This window comes from Lissotriton vulgaris, chromosome 4_1, assembly GCF_964263255.1.
Source record: "Lissotriton vulgaris chromosome 4_1, aLisVul1.2, whole genome shotgun sequence".
NCBI classification, from domain to species: domain Eukaryota; kingdom Metazoa; phylum Chordata; class Amphibia; order Caudata; family Salamandridae; genus Lissotriton; species Lissotriton vulgaris.
This window is the reverse complement of record NC_141691.1, coordinates 1,759,179,969-1,759,197,055: the sequence shown is the minus strand read 5'-3', so window position 1 is coordinate 1,759,197,055 and position 17,087 is coordinate 1,759,179,969. Positions and strand designations below refer to the sequence as shown.

Here is a 17,087-nt window from a genome sequence, read left to right as displayed (position 1 = left end):
CTCCCCACCCACGCAAACAAGGCACTCCGCGACCTAGGACCCAGATACCTCAACACTCGCCTGACCTTTTACACCCCCACTCGCCAACTACGATCGTCCAACCAAGCCCTCGCATCCGAAGAGCCACCATGGGAGGAAGATCCTTCTCCTATTTGGCGGCCAAGACCTGGAACTCCTTCCCCACCCACCTCCGTCTTACACAGAACCACCTCTCCTTCAGAAAGCAACTCAAAACCTGGCTGTTCGATCAGTAGCGAACTCCTCTCCCTTAGCGCCTTGAGACCCTCTGGGTGAGTAGCGCGCTATACAAATTTTTACTTGACTTGACTTGACTCTTGATGCATCTCAAGATAATATTAATGTGGATCGATCTGTGAGGATTAGATCCAAACCAGTATGGTTAAAAGATTTTGTTTGTGATAGTTCATCTGATTAATGTTTTTTTTTTTTTTTTCAATTGTATTTTATTTTTTGTATTAAGGGGAAGATGTGTTGTGTTTCATACCTTTAAGGAATTAGTTCTTGTAATGTGCTCTCGTGTTGCCACACGAGCCAATATGTCATTTTCAGAATGTTATTATTTGTTGTGAGCATTCCTGCTTTTCGGTTGCTCTCACTGGTCACGCTGCATTGTTTCAAGCTGATGACCAGAGAGAAGGACTGAGGAAAGAAGCTCCGTTGGTATCTACCATTAAAATAAATACTTCAACTTATTACTACTCTGGAGTTTTACTTAACAATGTGTCATTGAAGGGTGTACAGGGGGAAAATTGAAATATTTAAAAATAATCTTAAATACTGGTTGTAATTTGTGCCCTGCCCCTATTTTTAACAAATTATATTCTTCCTTTCCCACATTTTCTATGTGTGATACATTAGGTTCTAGCATTTTTTGATACTGGGGGAAAATAATTAACTCATTCTACAGCTATACACAATGTAGCCACTACCACAGCAATGAAAACAAAATGAATGTCTCATTGTGCTGATTCCTTGTAGTAGATCTAAAACGGCATTTGCTGATTTAGTTCAAAATTCAGCCAGACACATGCATTGTACAAACATATGGAACTAACCAACTTCTGAGTTACATCTAAAGCATTTAAAATGTATACAACCGTTCAATTTAATCAGTTCCTGTGAAGTGTAATGCATCATATTCAGAAACTTAAACTGTTCTAAGTGAAGATTTGCTGAACTAAATGTATAAAACACCATCACTAGGGCTTTTGTGATGCTAACAGTACTGATTTCCTGACCAAGCTTAGACGACCACTTTCAGAAAGAGATTTATTTAAGTCATCAATAGTGTATTCAATGAAGATACTGTAAAAGTCTCAAAACTTAGCTACACGATTTCTATTATACTATAATTCCAATCATTCATTTTTGTCCAAGCAGATATTAGAATGTTTTCAAGAAAAGAATCACGTATTTGTAGGTACTTAAATAATTCATATTTTGATCAACAGAATTTGTTTTGTAAATGAAAGAAATAGCAGAGAGCGCAATTACAGAATAATTTGTCTATGAAGGGGGACCATTGTTGGTTCTTTTTTATTCAACTAAGAAAGGATAAATCCATCTTTCTCTCCATTGAGTAGATGGATTCCTCAGTAATTGGATGTGCTGAGACTGATGAGGTTTAAATAAACACATTCAGTACATAGGGCCTCAAGTTTCTGATCATACCCTTTTGATCACATGAAGGAAATCAGATATGCCCAGATACTGGAAGATGACACCTCACCCACATTGTCACGGCATGCATCATCCTTGGTGTCCTCTCCCCTCAAGGTAGGTAACATATCATGGGCGTTCTTAATAAGAATGTATGCATATAACCTAGGCTGCAGTGACTTAAAATACGAACCGTTATACAAATTGTAGTTTTCTCTTTATTCGGAGGGTGCACATGGTATAATCTAATGCAAATGTATTAGGATATTCTCTGAATATAATGACTCAGACAACTACATTTCTTATCAAGATGTTTTGGGCTCTTTAGATGCCCAAGAAGGTCAAATGTCTTCTTCAGGGTAATATGATTAAGCAGATCTCTACCTATCTACAGTATGAGTTACACTTAAGGTGTTAGTTATGAGGCCTTTCTCTCACTTTACCCTTAGTGTAAAACAACTGAGGAGGTTTTTCCCTCAAGGTTCAAGGGGGTTCGACGAGAAACATGTCAGTCTCTTGTTCAGAGGTATAAGGACCCTCAATGATGTGATTTTTAAGACAACTAGTTAGAGAATGTATTTTCACTTTGGACAGGGATGTGCCACCGGGTGGTTGTGAGGACCTGAGATTGGTCACCTGTTTGTATTTTTCACTTTGTCCAGAATCTAGTGTGAAGGAAAAAGGTCTGGAGCTTTTGGAACAAAGCAGTGAAAGCTTAACTGTTGCCATTTGTGGTTGATTTAAAAATGCATTCAAATGGCTGAAGCTTTGGTATGCCTCATAGAGTAATGACTGGAGCGATGAAGTAGATGAGGAGGTAATGTTACAATTACTTACCAGTAATTTCTTTCCTGCTTTCTCTAGTCATTAGGATGAAAAAGGAATTCCAGGTCATACGTTTAAGCTTTGATGCCACAAGATTTCTGGAAGGGAGGAGGCATACGTTATACAAGGGAGGTTTGCTTATTTAGGAAAATTAGAGTTATAGATGGGACTGGATTACATCTACCTAAAGAGATGGGCTCTACTCATACAGTAATGACTGATTCGAGAAGAAGGTCTCAGAGTAATGAAATTACCAGTAAAGAATTGTAACAATTTCAAGAAGTAGCTTACTCCAGTAAAACAAGTGCCTTTCAGTGCTGTGAAACTTCAGATGAGTGACTTGTCACTTTTCAAGACTTCACAGTCCGTCGCAGTCCCGGGCTCTTGCTTTATAAGCCCCACTCCACTTGCACAACTCAGTGTCAAACTAAATTTTGTAGCCTGAATGAAAAAGTAGTTCGTCAAGGATACACAAATCCCCTGCAATGATTTATGATTCCATTGTAAGGCAAAGGATCTGTGTAGTAAAAAGCGGCCAAATGTCATTCTGCAGCAAACCTCCAATCCTTATTGACCTAAAACAAACATCTCACAATTGTCAAGGGAAGCCACATAGAGGCAGGCCACGATGACAAGATAGTCACCCTCATGTGAACGTAATTTTGGGGGATCTTCATAACTCTATTGCTTCTGCAAGTCATTGCCCAAAAGGCTCCTCTCAAAGAAGTACTGCATAAAAGCATAGAGCAAGCAAAAGGGCAAACAATACTAGATAAATGTGAAGGACTACTGCAGTGGCACTCAATCTGATCAACCTACCACATATCAGCAACCTAAAGAAGGATAACCAAACTTTTAACAGGTTTTGGTCCAAGCACAAGGAAATCCATACAGAAAATGGAAGCCGCTGCTCTTGTCTAAAGGAGTGCGCCTGTTGAACAATGTCCAATAATGTCCAACAATGTTGACAACCTAACACAAGCAACCACCAGTTCACTGTCGATCCACAGGGGTGCCGCTAGGTCTGATATTCAGGATATCCACATGGGATAAATTTACATTCAGTTAATTTAAAAGATGATTGTTGGACTTGGCCCTTTTTGCAGGGTCATAACAGAACTTTTTGACTTCCTCCGGTATTTTTTCTGAGCTGTTGTTGGTGGTTTTAGGACTCTGGCACTTTATTACTGCTGTTCAGTGTTAAAGTGCATGTGTTCTCTATGGTAAACATGTTAAGATTGGTCTACACCTATTTGGTTGTTAAGCCAGTTAAACACCAAGGCCTGGCTGAAACATGTAGACCACCCACTGGATGCAGGAGTCTGTTAACACTACTCCACCTACATCCACTGCCTTGTTTTTACTACTGCCAGAGGCCCAGACATTAAAGAGAATCCCTTTTGTGTTAATGTGACCACTGGAGAGTTTTTAAATTTCACTTTCACGTCACCATCACTGCTCGCTCAGCAATATACCTGCTCCGCTGTAACACAGGCGTTGTAACACACCCGGAACACACTCAGTGTCACCAGGTGGGCGCAATGATGAAGCAATCCACCAACTAAGTTGGTGGGTGAGGGCTTCATAAAAAGAAAAAAGATTTTTCTTTTTACCATTAACAACACACAGTTTTGAGTCTCTAATCACGTCTTGATAGACTTGGTCTCCTTGAGTTAATATGGCTAATTTACCTATCAGTCCCTTGTAAAGTGTTATCTCATATACCCATGGCCAGTAAATTAAATGCTACGGGTGAGCTTACAGTGCTGGCGGCGCCACTCTCCAAAGTAGCCTTTCAAACCTGTCTCAGGCCTCTGCCATTGCAGGGCCTGCTCACAAAGTTTACTGCCGCTGTAACGTGGCACATAAAGGGGTTGCCACATCTGTGACTCCCCTTTTACTACATATCAGTCACCCCTAAGGTAGGCCCTAGCTAGCGCCATGTGCAGGGTGCGGTATAGGTAAAAGGTAGGACATGTGCCTTAACTGTGTGGCATGTCCTGGTAGTGAGAAACAGCCTATACGGTGTCTCACTGCTGTGAGGCTGCCCTCGCATAGGAATGATTGGGAATTCCCTGATATATGTTTCAGTGGTAATTACTGACATGAGAGGAGTAGCGTGATTAAGTTTGGTATGTTTAGAATCGTGGTGATGATTGCTGCGTACTGGTATGCACATGTTTGTTATTACTATTTTAGAAATGCCACTTTTAGAAGTAGGCTTTTCTGTGTGCTACGTGTCTTTGTGCCTGCCTGTGGCTCCAGAGGGTCTGGGTGAGTCAGTGCTAGGCTGAATAGGCCTGATCCGCATTGGAACTGGTGGGAGGAGTAGCACCTGAACCTGAATAGGGCTGTGCCTGCCTTCCACAATGATGGCTCCGTCCCCATGTGGTGTGACTGTGGCCAGGGGCTACTTTTAGAAGTAGGCTTTTCTGTGTGCTATGTGTCTTTGTGCCTGCCTGTGGCTCCAGAGGGTCTGGGTGAGTCAGTGCCAGGCTGAATAGGCCTGATCCGCATTGGAACTGGTGGGAGGAGTAGCACCTGAACCTGAATAGGGCTGTGCCTGCCTTCCACAATGATGGCTCCGTCCCCATGTGGTGTGACTGTGGCCAGGGGCTACACTAACAATAGATGTGGTTGTGCACTTGAAAACATGTGTGCAAGTGTCCCCCAGAACTGGTTTGGACTGGGCACAGGGCCCTGTGCCAGGGGGAAGAACAAATACACTGGTTGATATAAATATTGGGTCTCTGACCCCTTGTAGGTGAGCTTTCTTGGATCTGAAGGAAGGACACTACCAGGAGATACCGCCATGGGACCCAGCAGCTGTCTTCTGCCGGGAGGCCCTGCGTGCGGTCCTGCATGTGCCCAGCTCTGCCCTATGGGATTTTTGGGACTTAGCGCCCGGCTGAGCGCTTTACCTTGATTGCCCTGAACCTGGGCTTGGGGAGCTAAAGGATTCCTATTTCTGTGGAGTTAGCACCGGGTTGAGCACTCTACCTTGATTGCCCTGGACCTGGATTTGGGGAGCTGCAGGATTCCTATGTGTTGAGCCCTTGGCGTGGGCTCGTGCCAAAGCAGAGCTTGGTGAGGGCTGTGTTTGATACACCACCAAGGAGCGTGAGGAACACTTTGTCTCTGCTGTGCCCCTCAGCGCTGTGTCGCACACAAGACATGTGTGATGGGCGCTTTTTTATTATATTTCCAGAGCCCGAGAAGGGGGCTCCAACTCTGCTCGTAACAAGCGCTGCAGCCAGGAAGCCGCCTGGAGTCAGGCAGCATTTGGGCCTGATTGTGGGTTGGACCCACTGCCGCGAGCAGAAACAAGCTGGGAACAGCAGCCAGAAGCCAGGCAAAGGCCGAGCCTGACTGTGGGTGGGGCCCACCGCTGCAGAGAGAAAGATCGACGAAGAAGTGGTGAGTCGGGGACTTCACTCCTTGTCTCACCATGTAGAAGGAGCCAGCGGCGCGCAAGGCTCCACTTGGCGTCCCGTGGAAGAACCGGCTGGAGGGGAATCACTGTCTCCCATTTGCTGCTAGGAGGCAGCTGCACCGCAGGGTAGCAGGCGGCCACTTTGGGGGCCATCAGTTTTGTTGAGAGAGAGAGAGAGACCTGCTACTTGCGGGCCTGCCTGGAGCTGTTGGGTTTCTCCCCGAGTTGTTTTGTGGCTCCGCGCTTAGAAAGTGTGAGGTCTGTGACTGCCACTGCCAGATCGCGGGCAGCTGCTGGAGGGGTACACTGAGCCCTGACTTTGAAAAGGGACATTGATTAAATGTTATGTTAAATGGGCTTATATAGCGCATGGCTGCGACAGCAACGGGGCGTCCCAGCGCTTGCAGATTAGGCTCACAGGTCGAGGTGGAGGAAGGAACCTCCACAAAATTACCACGCAGTCCAGGTGGTTAGCTCAGAAGCGCTGGGACAGCCGATTGGGGGCCAGTGTGCTCTCAGGTATAATCGGGGCAGGCCCTGATTACATCGTGGTGCCTATGTGGCCCACGCAAGAATTGTGTACCATAATGGTGATGTCTAAAGGGGGCGGGTCTATGTTACATGGGCCGGCTGCAAGTGTACCTAAGGTGCACCTGTGATTATATACATAATATGCTAGGCTGAAATGTGATCTTATCAGTAGTTACTGGTTGTCCTCCCTAATGGTGATTTATGTAATGTAATTACACTGGCCCGATTGGCCCTGTGGTATATATAATCCCTGTAAAGTCATGCCAAGTGCCTGGTGGCACAGTGTATATATGTGATTATGTTCTTATGTGTTTTATGGATAAAACAAAGGCTATTTTTGATATACCCTTGTGTGGAGTTTCTTTTGTGGTGTGCCTAATGTGTCGCTGCTGTGTGAGTGTGTTCCGCAAACGCTTTACACATTGCCTCTGGGATAAGCCTGACTGCTCTGCCAAGCTACCAAGGGGGTAAGCAGGAGTTATCTTCAGCATGTAACTCCCTTGCCCTGACTAGAGTGGGGGTTTCTGCCTGACTTAGCCGCATGCCCTAGCCAACCAGAAATCCAATTTCTAACAATGATCACTTACAAAATGTTTATCTATATATGTATGTATGAATGTAAGTATATATCTACATCTATATAGATATATATACACTTACATGCAAGTCCTATTTAAACATTTTAAACAAACATGTGCATGTGTGCATATATTATATATATATATGTACATATGTGTATAAACGTGTACATATGTCAATTGTATACAAACCGTTTTGGTTGCCTTTTGTAGGTGGCCCCACCAGTTTTCTCAGTGGCCTATTGTGTAGCCCCCTTAAAATTCACTTCTAGAGGTGCCACTGCAATAGGCAATTGAAGTGACTAGTCAACTTTTACAAAAGGCGTTCCACTGCAAGGCAACATGTGTTGCTGCGTTTTTATTATTTTTAACTTTTTAACTTGATTGAACAGTAAACAATTATTTTTTTGCAGAATCTGCAAATTATTCAGCAGATGAATTACGTGACAAATGCTTCATGACCATAATTATGCAGCAAATGTTGCGGCAACAGAATAGCAGATTTCCAGTGGCCCTGCCCACCACAAAACTCATATGTCCATACAGTGGGAATCAATGGGGTCGTAAGAAAAGAACTGTAATTCTGTATTAAATTACAACAAGCTGTAAACGAACGCCATGGAAATCCCGCAATAAAAATTGAATTGCAAAAAAACCCATAGGTCTTGTGTATTTCACATAGGGAACAAAAAGATTCGCTTTTTTCTAAAAACGTAATTTTGAAGTTCCAAAAGAGGTATTATTCGTTCTCATGTGTCACTGTGGTCAAGGTGTGTCTGTAGGGTGAAGGTGAATGAATGCAACGATGATGTTTCCAGGTATGTCATTGCTTGTTTGGACATTCACACTGCTAGACGCGACCTCTATGTAAATTGTTCCAGTGAATCCACTCTCGGCCTTCTATTAAAAACCCCTATTTCCAAGCCTTGGCAGAAATTAAGCTATTTCTTCACATAGCTGTGTGCTTTGGTTTTCGGGCTGCTTGCTGGTTGTTGATGGGTAGATTGGGATTGTTGCTCTACTACATAAACCCTCCGTTTTACCACTTGAGCATTTCTTATACCCGCCACGTGGTGGCACCATTCCCATATATTTTTAAGAGATTTGTGAGCGTCCTTTTCCTGTAATCCAGGCCATTTCACCATGAGCAATGAGCATATGTATACATTTGTTTTTTAACACCACAACTTTGATTTAAGTAGTGTTATTTCATTTCGTCGTTATTTATTTATTGAGTGACTGGCCTTTAAAAGAGAGAGGCGGAGCTCAGCCCTCCATGGGCAGGAGTTCAGACCTGTTTCTTTACTGAGTCCCGTCTCTCGTGTGTTTTGGGGCATATCCCATTTGACATGCATGATGAAATGGGTTTGTTTTTGGAGATTAGACGTCAGCAAGGAGCCGATTTATCTCACAAGATAGATTGTTTCCCATTTGATAAGTGAGGACATGCTTTTTAATTTATCGCGCAGGCTTGAAACGGATACATTTTTCAGCGTGTGCGAACATCATCTCCAAAGTTGAAAAGTTTATTTAGCAGCCGGAGTAAGGTACCGCCGGCGGTACATCCGCCACAGGTAGACAGACTTGTGGTGTCAGTAGGTGAAGCTCACTTCCGGGAGCCTTGTTCACAAGCAGCAGTCCTTCCGGCTACCAGGGTGCTGATGCTGATGCTTACGGTGGCCGAGGGGCCTCACCTTTATTAGTCCGCTTCTCGGAGGCCCCAGGGGTGCGTTTCGCGAGGCCGCCTGCCAGCCCTCGCCTTTCATCTCGGCCCAAAAACGTGCTCGCTCTCTGTATAATGCTTAAAGCGGTTACAAGTTTCACTTGTTCACTCAACTGTTAATTATGAGTTCACGGTGGTTATGCCATAGGGTCATTCTGCAAGCGCCAGGGAGAGCTCAAGGCAGCAGGGCAGGAAGTGCCCCTGAACCAAGATCACAATCGCCTCTGCCACCGCTCCCTCGTTGCACCTTCACGCAGGCGATGTTCATAGTGTGAGCAGGATTATGCATCATATATTTACAGTACCGCGCTGGTCGTGTAGGGGCCGATTCACAAAAGCACTTACGCGTGCAGGAATTAGTACTACAAGAGCACACTATGTACTTTTACAAGACTTTGTGCATTGGCCATGAAAGGTCCAAATTCTGACCTGCCAACTCACATGGTGCCTCCATGTATCATAGGATATCGGCTTAACATGTTTTTTTTAATCATTTTCAAGAGTTTTATATAGGGCAAATTTTACCGGACGGTATCAGGGCGCTTTACACGAGCACTAGTTGCGTTACACACCGACACATTCATTTTTGTTAGGCACAGGCAGATTAAGTGATTTGCCCAGAATCACAGGATGTTGAGTGTCCCTGCCGAGACTCGAACCCTGTTCACCAGCTTCGAGGTCGACCGCTCTAGCCATCAGGCTACATGGTTTTAACCACATGGCTGCTGGTCGTTTCCCCCCCCCCTGTGCTGGAAAATGCCATCTTAGTGGCACCATGATGAGCTCAGCTCGTCATCAGCACACAACACCCGTGGGTGATGACGAGCTGAGCTCGTCATCAGCATCGAAAGGGTTAAGTTCAGTGTGTGGAGTCTCTACCCAGCTTTACGAGCTTTAGAAGCCTCTTTAATGTGTATTTATTTTGGGGAGCTCGGGGGTCTCCTCAGACAATGCCGGGCTCTAAGCCCTGGCCACTCTTAATGGCTAATGCATTCTTCATTGTTGGCAGGTGGCGATGGGCTCAGAGGTCCTCTCTCTATACCAGATCCCTCCCCTCAAGGCCCCATTCCCTCCTTATTTGGTAAAAGTCATTTCTAAGTTGGCAGGTCTACAAATTTCCATTAGTAAAAGTGCAAAGAGCACACAGTCCTTTCTATTTGTACAAACATATGAATATTTGCAGAGTATTCCCATTTAATATTTTTTGGGCCTAACTCTCAAAGGCATGTGAGAGTATGTAGCCGAATATTGATGGTAAATGTACCTCTGTGCCGCTTACGAACGTGCGCCCAGACTTCTCCGCAGTCCTTGTCGGCTCTAGTCATGTAACAAAGGCCTCAGAAAAGTAGGGCTTATGCTGTGAGCCAGAGTCATGCAATATGGCCAGGTATTGGAGAGTCCCCTACCATCAGGTTGACCCCAACCTCCCCTCCAGAGACCAGGGGTATTTCCCATCTACCCCTTTACCCCTGAGGTACAGATAATCAATCAAAATCCAACACAGATCTTCAGTGGAGCGAGGTCGTCTGCGCAGTTGCTGATCCACCTCGTGAGGTTGTTGGCGGCTTGGTTGGGGTTCGCTGAGCTGGCGGGAGGGTTCTGGCTCAGGGCTGTGGCGAGCTGGTCGGCAGTGATCTTGTTCCAGCTTCTGCGGGGGACCTGTTGCGGGTGGTGGTGGAGCGTGGTCCTTCTGAAGCTGAAGTGGACGCAGCTGTGGTCTGTCCAGTGGAGTCCGGTGGCGTGGCTGAAGGAGATGTCCTTGCTGGAGGAGAAGACGGGGTCAAGCGTGTGGCCGGCGTAGTGGGTGGCGTGGTCACCAGTTGCTTGAGTCCGAGGTTGGCGAGGTTGTCCAGCAGGGTGGTGGTGTTGCGGTCGTTGTTGTTCTCCAGGTGGAAGTTGAGGTCCCCGAGGAGGATGTAGTCAGCGAAGGGGAGGGCGTGTGGGCTGATTAAGTTGGCGATGTCTTCGCTGAATTGTGTGCGAGGTCCCGGGGGTCTGTAGATGAGGGTGCCTCTGAGGGTGGTCTTGGGGTCGGTGTGGATCTGGAAGTGCAGGTGTTCGGCGGCTGTGAGGGTGTCGTCGGAGTTGGTCGTGATGCGGATGGTGTTCTTGTGGACGATGGCAATTCCTCCTCCAGTCTGGTTGACGCGGTCCCTTCGGGTGATCTTGTATCCGTCCGGGATGGCGATGCGATGGCGATGTCTGGTGCTGAGGAGGAGTTCATCCAGGTTTCCGTGACGAAGGCGACGTCTGGAGATGTGGTGTCGAGGAGGTTCCAGAGTTCCACGGCGTGTCTGTGGACGGAGCGAGTGTTGAGCAGGATGCACTTCAAGTGGTTGCTGCTGGTGCTCGTCTTGGCGGGTGCGGTGCAGGTCCGGATGCAGGAGAACTTGCAGGATTGGCAGGTGAAGGGTCCATGGGTGTGTCCTGGGGTGGCACGGTGGCAGCCGGGGTTTCGGCCGGTGTTGAGTGCGTTGAGGGTAGCGTAGTCGTATGTCTGGCGGGTGGGCTGGCATCTTCGGGGGCCAGGGGGTCTGGCGCTGGGCGCAGTCCAGGCGCGGACGGGCGCAGACGGGCTTACCTTTGGCGCACAATCGGCGCACCCGCGCGGACTCTGCCATAAATGGAGAGTGTGGGGGGGGCAGAGCGAGGGAGGAGCAGCTGGGAGGTGGGAGCGGGGTGGCGAATGGGAGGGTCGAGGTAACCAGCAGGAGTGGGGGCGGGGCTGCGGAGGAGCAGCGGCAGGGAGCGGGGTGGGCGGCAGCGTGGACAGCACAAGGCAACAGGAACAACCAGGGCAACGGAACAGCACAATACTAAACAATACAAGTCAGGGCAATGCTAAACAATACAAGTCAGGGCATTGCTACAGACCACAGTGGGGGCAGCTTCAGGTGTTAGTATTGTTAGTTTAATTGTTATTAATTTTTTAAGGTACAGTTTGTAATTTAAAATGTATAATTTCTTTTATTAAGTAATAGCAGGTTTTTAGGTTTGTAGAGAAATAGAGTGAACAGTAAATTAAATTCAAATTAATGTAATTAGTAATTGTGTATTGTAAATGTAGTATTTAATGGATTTATAATTATGTGAATTGTTTAAATGTTTAATAGGTATTTTAATTATTTTACGTTTATTGGTTATTTTCAAAGTATATTTACCTTTTTATATTTTTGTCAGTAAGATACATATTTTAGTCGTGGGTTGTTGGTATTGCAGATTATAGGGTGGGATGGTAATTGAATTATGAATAATGCCAGTGCTCCAAGTGATTTACTGACTCTCCATGACCAGAGCAATCTGCGTTGCTCCTGGAGTCATCAATAGTAAGCGCCACTGCTCATCCAAGGAAAGCTACAAAGATACTCTCAGAACAGAGCCCTTCATTCCATACTACCACATTAGCTGATCATCCCCTCATTCTTTATATAAGCAGAAAGTTTATGCAATTCTCTTCTGGCAAATGCAAGATATATTCATGATCATTTGAAATTGAGGAAAATTTTAAAGAATAGGAGTGTGAATCTTGCATGCATGCAACTCCATATAATTTTTTAACTACGAGAGCCACATGTACATAACTATTTAAAGTTTACACCAAATTCTTTGGGCACATTAGGAGCATCCTGCACCCTTTTTCAAACGTCGGGGCAACCTGAGAGAACCAGTGAACACAGTTGTTCCCTGTCCAACCATGAACAATAGCCTGAGCGTCCCGTTGCACCCCACCTATAATGCCTGCATGGTCCAGGAGGCCTCAGGCCCCTACATAGCCTCCCTCAGCACTTTAGTGGCTGCCAGACTCCCACCCAAAACTCACCCATGGCCCTGCCACACCAGCTCCCCCAGCCCCAAAACTAGAATAATCCAGAACACCTACTCGCCTCCAGACGCCACCTCATCCAGCACTGTTGTGATTGCCATAGGCTGCACTTACCACCCTTTACGGGAAAGCACACAGCACATGCAGCTGGCATCCTGCATGTTTGTATCTCTCGCTTCAGGATGTCCCACCCAAGAACATCCATGAGCAGAAAATGTTAAGGATTTCAATGCAAGATGAAAACTACACAGAGCCAACTTTTGTTTCATGGTCCACCTGCCTCTCATAAAAATATGTACACTCCTTGTTAAGGCTTGGCTTTTCAAAAAGAAATGATTCAAAATCTCTCCAACATATGAATTATTCCAACCTCCCACAGTAGGACAGTATGAGCAATGCAGGACTCTTGACCTTACCTACTCAAGAATAAGTACATAGGTCCCCCACAGGAACAGCAGGCATGATGACATGCACAGCTATCTCTCATTCCAGTCCACGAATAAGTGCAACTACATGTTTGCAATGACATGAGAAGTGCAATCCCACACTCATTAGACAGAACACCATAACACCTTTCATGTAGTCCCCGCTCACAAACACCTTACAACCAGACTCCACAATAATATTAAGCTCAAGCTGTCTATCGCTCACTCGTCGTCAGTGCATAACACATAAAAGCACAGGGAGAGACGATAGGTTACCAGCAACATTCTGGCCGGCATTCACACCACCAAAGAGCTTCCAGAACTTCAATCCAACATTATGCCAGCCAAGCAAACCACCCCGGTTTAGTTGGCTACCTGTTCACTAATGCACTTCTCAAGACTCCCCGGAAGCCAGTCCCACTCATCTTGAGTTTGCATTTCAGCATTATTTTGGACATTATTATTCACAACATTTTCGTCATCCCTATAATTTTTAACAGGACACCCCTCTGGTCCTTGCTTTAAACTCACTGAATAGAGGATGAAGGGGGGCTGGGGGGGGGGGGGGGGGGGGGGGGAAGGAACAAAATCAGAACCACACATTTCAAATCTATCTCCATGTCCTTTGTTTAAACCATTACACAAATCATCTCTAACTCTGCAGAAAACACACGATGGGTCCGCAGGCCTTCACGTGCTCTCAGCTGAGCAATCAGGACAACAAATAACACTCTTGAGTGAGCCTCAAGACTGGAAATGATGGGTACAAATTTCAAAAGTAAAGTGTTAAATCACCATTAATTCCTTTCAAACACTCTCCTTTTTTCCGTGCCTCTTTGGCAGTAGTTTCTCCATCACTTTTCTTTTTTACATCGTGGAATTTGCCTGAGGTTTGATTCTCTCCGACACAAAAACTTCCTCTCTCTGCTCACTCTATAGAGTCAGGCTCTACATTTGGTTCCTGTGAGGGGCTCTCTAATAGACATCTCACTTTGCTTAATAAAAGCTCTGATGTCCCGCATTTTTACACTTTAGTTTTCTTTTCCCCTTATTCCTTTTTTAGTTTACCTCTAATTTTCCTGTTTTTAAGATGTGCAACATTCAACTTTCAATCCGCCTGTGAAATAGCGGAGAATGTGTTTTTATTTGGGTCACGAGCCACACTGTTATTTATTATCTAGCACACAAGTCCAAAATAACGATAGTTGTGAACTTTCTCAGTATCCCTTCGAATCTCAGATCTCTATTGCTTCCTAGGTTCATGCTTTACAAATCCCTGTACAAACACGCATAAACACTAAACCAACTCTGAGTCTCACTGGTGGCCTCCAATCCACTGGACTCAGGCCAGACATTTCAGACACTATATCATAATAAGATGTCAGGTGGGTGAATTGATCCTTACCTGCCCGGTCCTTTGTAAATTTCCAAAGTGAACATCAGGAATGAAGAGCACGGGCTGGGAGTCCAGATCCGTCATTGTTTTAAAGAAGGTGATGTCACTTTTCTTCTGCAGAGGGATTGCTGTCGCAGATATCTTTCCATTGTTTGCTGTTCAACACAAAAGATTAGCATTAAGAGCATGAGGGCCCCAGTCGTGATAATCCATTGTAGAGCTACAGGTGAAGTCAAGGCGCCCCAGGGCTACTTACAGTTACTACACTGTGACTGAGCCATCTGTGCTTTCCCTCTTTTTCTGTTCTGCTTCCTTTCCTCATCTCGGATCTTCCTTTCTGCCCCCTGACATACAAAAAGAACATCAAAACATATCAGCACAGCTTGTAAACATTCTCTTGTTGAATATATAAGTGTTTCCACCTCTAACTTACAAGGTAAACAGAAATACCCTAATATATATACACACACACACACACACATATATATATAGGTCATGTGATCAAGGCAGGGATCTTGGTGGCGTTTAAGAAATAAATTTCAAAGCACCAAACTGGGTCTGTCTTGTCTTCTAAGCGAATCCGGCTGGAAGTTGCAATTGGGACGAGCTTTGTCGAAATATATATATATATATATATATATATATATATATATATATATATATATTCGTTTCCCAACAGAACTCCTTCCGGATCCCTCGACCCGTGAAAGGTGGCGTGGACGCCGGCGGAGTGAAACCGACTAAAATAAGTTCCCAATAAGCACAGTCCATATCCCACGCTCTCAGGAAACAACTCGGAGACACCACATTAGAGCCAGTGCTGTTTTAAATATATATATATATATATATATATATATATATATATATATATATATATATATATATATATATATATGTGTGTGTGTGTATATATTAGGGTGGCAAGGTTATTTTTAGAGTTTAGGGTGGTTATGGGTTTTTAGGTGACAACAGTAATCTTATGGTTTGGGGTGGGTAGGGGCTTTGGGTGGCAAGGATATTTTTAGAGTTTAGGCTAGGTTTGGATTTTTGGGTGGGAAGGATACATTTATGGTTTAGGGTGAGTGTGGGTTTAGGGGTTGTGGGTTAATAAGGTAATACATATATATATGTGTATTTTTTATATATATATATATACACACACACACACAAACATACATCTGTGTATGTATATATACATATGTGTGCGTTTTATATAGTTATATATAAACCTAGATATAACTATATATATATATATATATATATATATATATATATATATATATATATATATATATATATATATATATATATATATATTGTCCACAGCTCCCTCACAGGAAACAAATGGGTCGCACTCCACGGGTATTCTTTTTGCAGTTTTTTTATTTTTAAGTTACATTCCACAGGCAGATGTTCCGATCTACGCGTTTCGGTATTACAAATACCTTGCTCACGATCAACCGTTCTCTGAGCTAAGCTGCTTATGGATGAACAGAGTCAAACCTGTTACTACACTGCTAACCAAATCCCACTAGAGGGATCCTAATATCACCAGCATGTCACAACATCCTTATTTGCAATTGTTGAATTGTAAAATGTAACAAAAATTGGGCAATATGAAGTAATATTGACACTTTGGTAAAAAAACTACATGTCCCATAAAGCTTAGAGGCTCTGACATACCCCTAACAGGAAGTGATGTATTGAATACAATGTACTGCAGTATATCTTGAAGGGGTAGCTCAGAGAACGGTTGATCGTGAGCAAGGTATTTGTAATACCGAAACGCGTAGATCGGAACATCTGCCTGTGGAATGTAACTTAAAAATAAAAAAACTGCAAAAAGAATACCCGTGGAGTGCGACCCATTTGTTTCCTGTGAGGGAGCTGTGGACAATATATCAGCAGCGTGGTTCAGCTGCAGGGCGCCGCACCCGTATTGAGCGCTGTTGGAGTGGCGAAAGGAACCAGTCATGGAGAATATATATATATATATACACGTGTATATATACACACACACACACACACACACATACACGTAAATAGTGCAAATGATCCTGCAGAAGCCTGGTCGCTTCCACCTGAAGCTGGGCAGGTACGAGAAAACAGGTGCAGGTCCCATTATTATTTTTAGGAGGCAAAGTGTTGCAGTAAAGATTTACTCAGCAATGCTTTTCAACCACAGATGGTCTTCCTCATGGCCTAAACAAAAACAATGTGCACTATTGCCTTATAAGGCAGTCTAGAAACAACAGACATAGAAAACATATGCACCCTGTAGGCGCTTGCTACACAGGTTCTTTCTTCACTTTTTAAACATCTTCTGAAAAGTTACAAAACACTCTTAAGGCATAAATGCCAAATTTAAAATGAAAACCATTTTTGAAGAAATTTGTCAAATTTGAATTCAACCTAATTTAAGGCCTTATTATGACTTTGACGGTTTGGCAGTGGGCTGCAACGCCAGCGTCCTGCTGCCACGCCGCCAAAGCCATATTGAGACTGCTCACTTTATTCTACGTGGAATCTAGGTCGGGCGGTCCTGCGGTAGCTGGCCCGCGGCGGTGCAGTGCTAAGACTCTTACGTAAGCCTTAGCAAGGCACCACAATGGGAATGCCATTGCATGTTCCAGTAGGGCATGGACTATGCCCCCCCTGCATGAAGCCCCTGGC

General features: G+C 44.6%; 1 protein-coding gene across 2 annotated transcripts in view; it reads right to left on the bottom strand.

The window, feature by feature from the left end:
- GRHL2 (grainyhead like transcription factor 2) overlaps positions 1-17,087 on the bottom strand; it is a 452,715-nt gene that overhangs the window by 60,111 nt on the left and 375,517 nt on the right. For both annotated transcript variants that reach the window (XM_086966065.1, XM_086966066.1), the window contains exons 10-11: positions 14,671-14,758; positions 14,424-14,569 (exon numbers count right to left, since the gene is read on the bottom strand). In XM_086966065.1, coding sequence (XP_086822191.1) covers positions 14,424-14,569; positions 14,671-14,758 — 234 coding nt within the window. The remainder of the gene's footprint in view (positions 1-14,423; positions 14,570-14,670; positions 14,759-17,087) is intronic.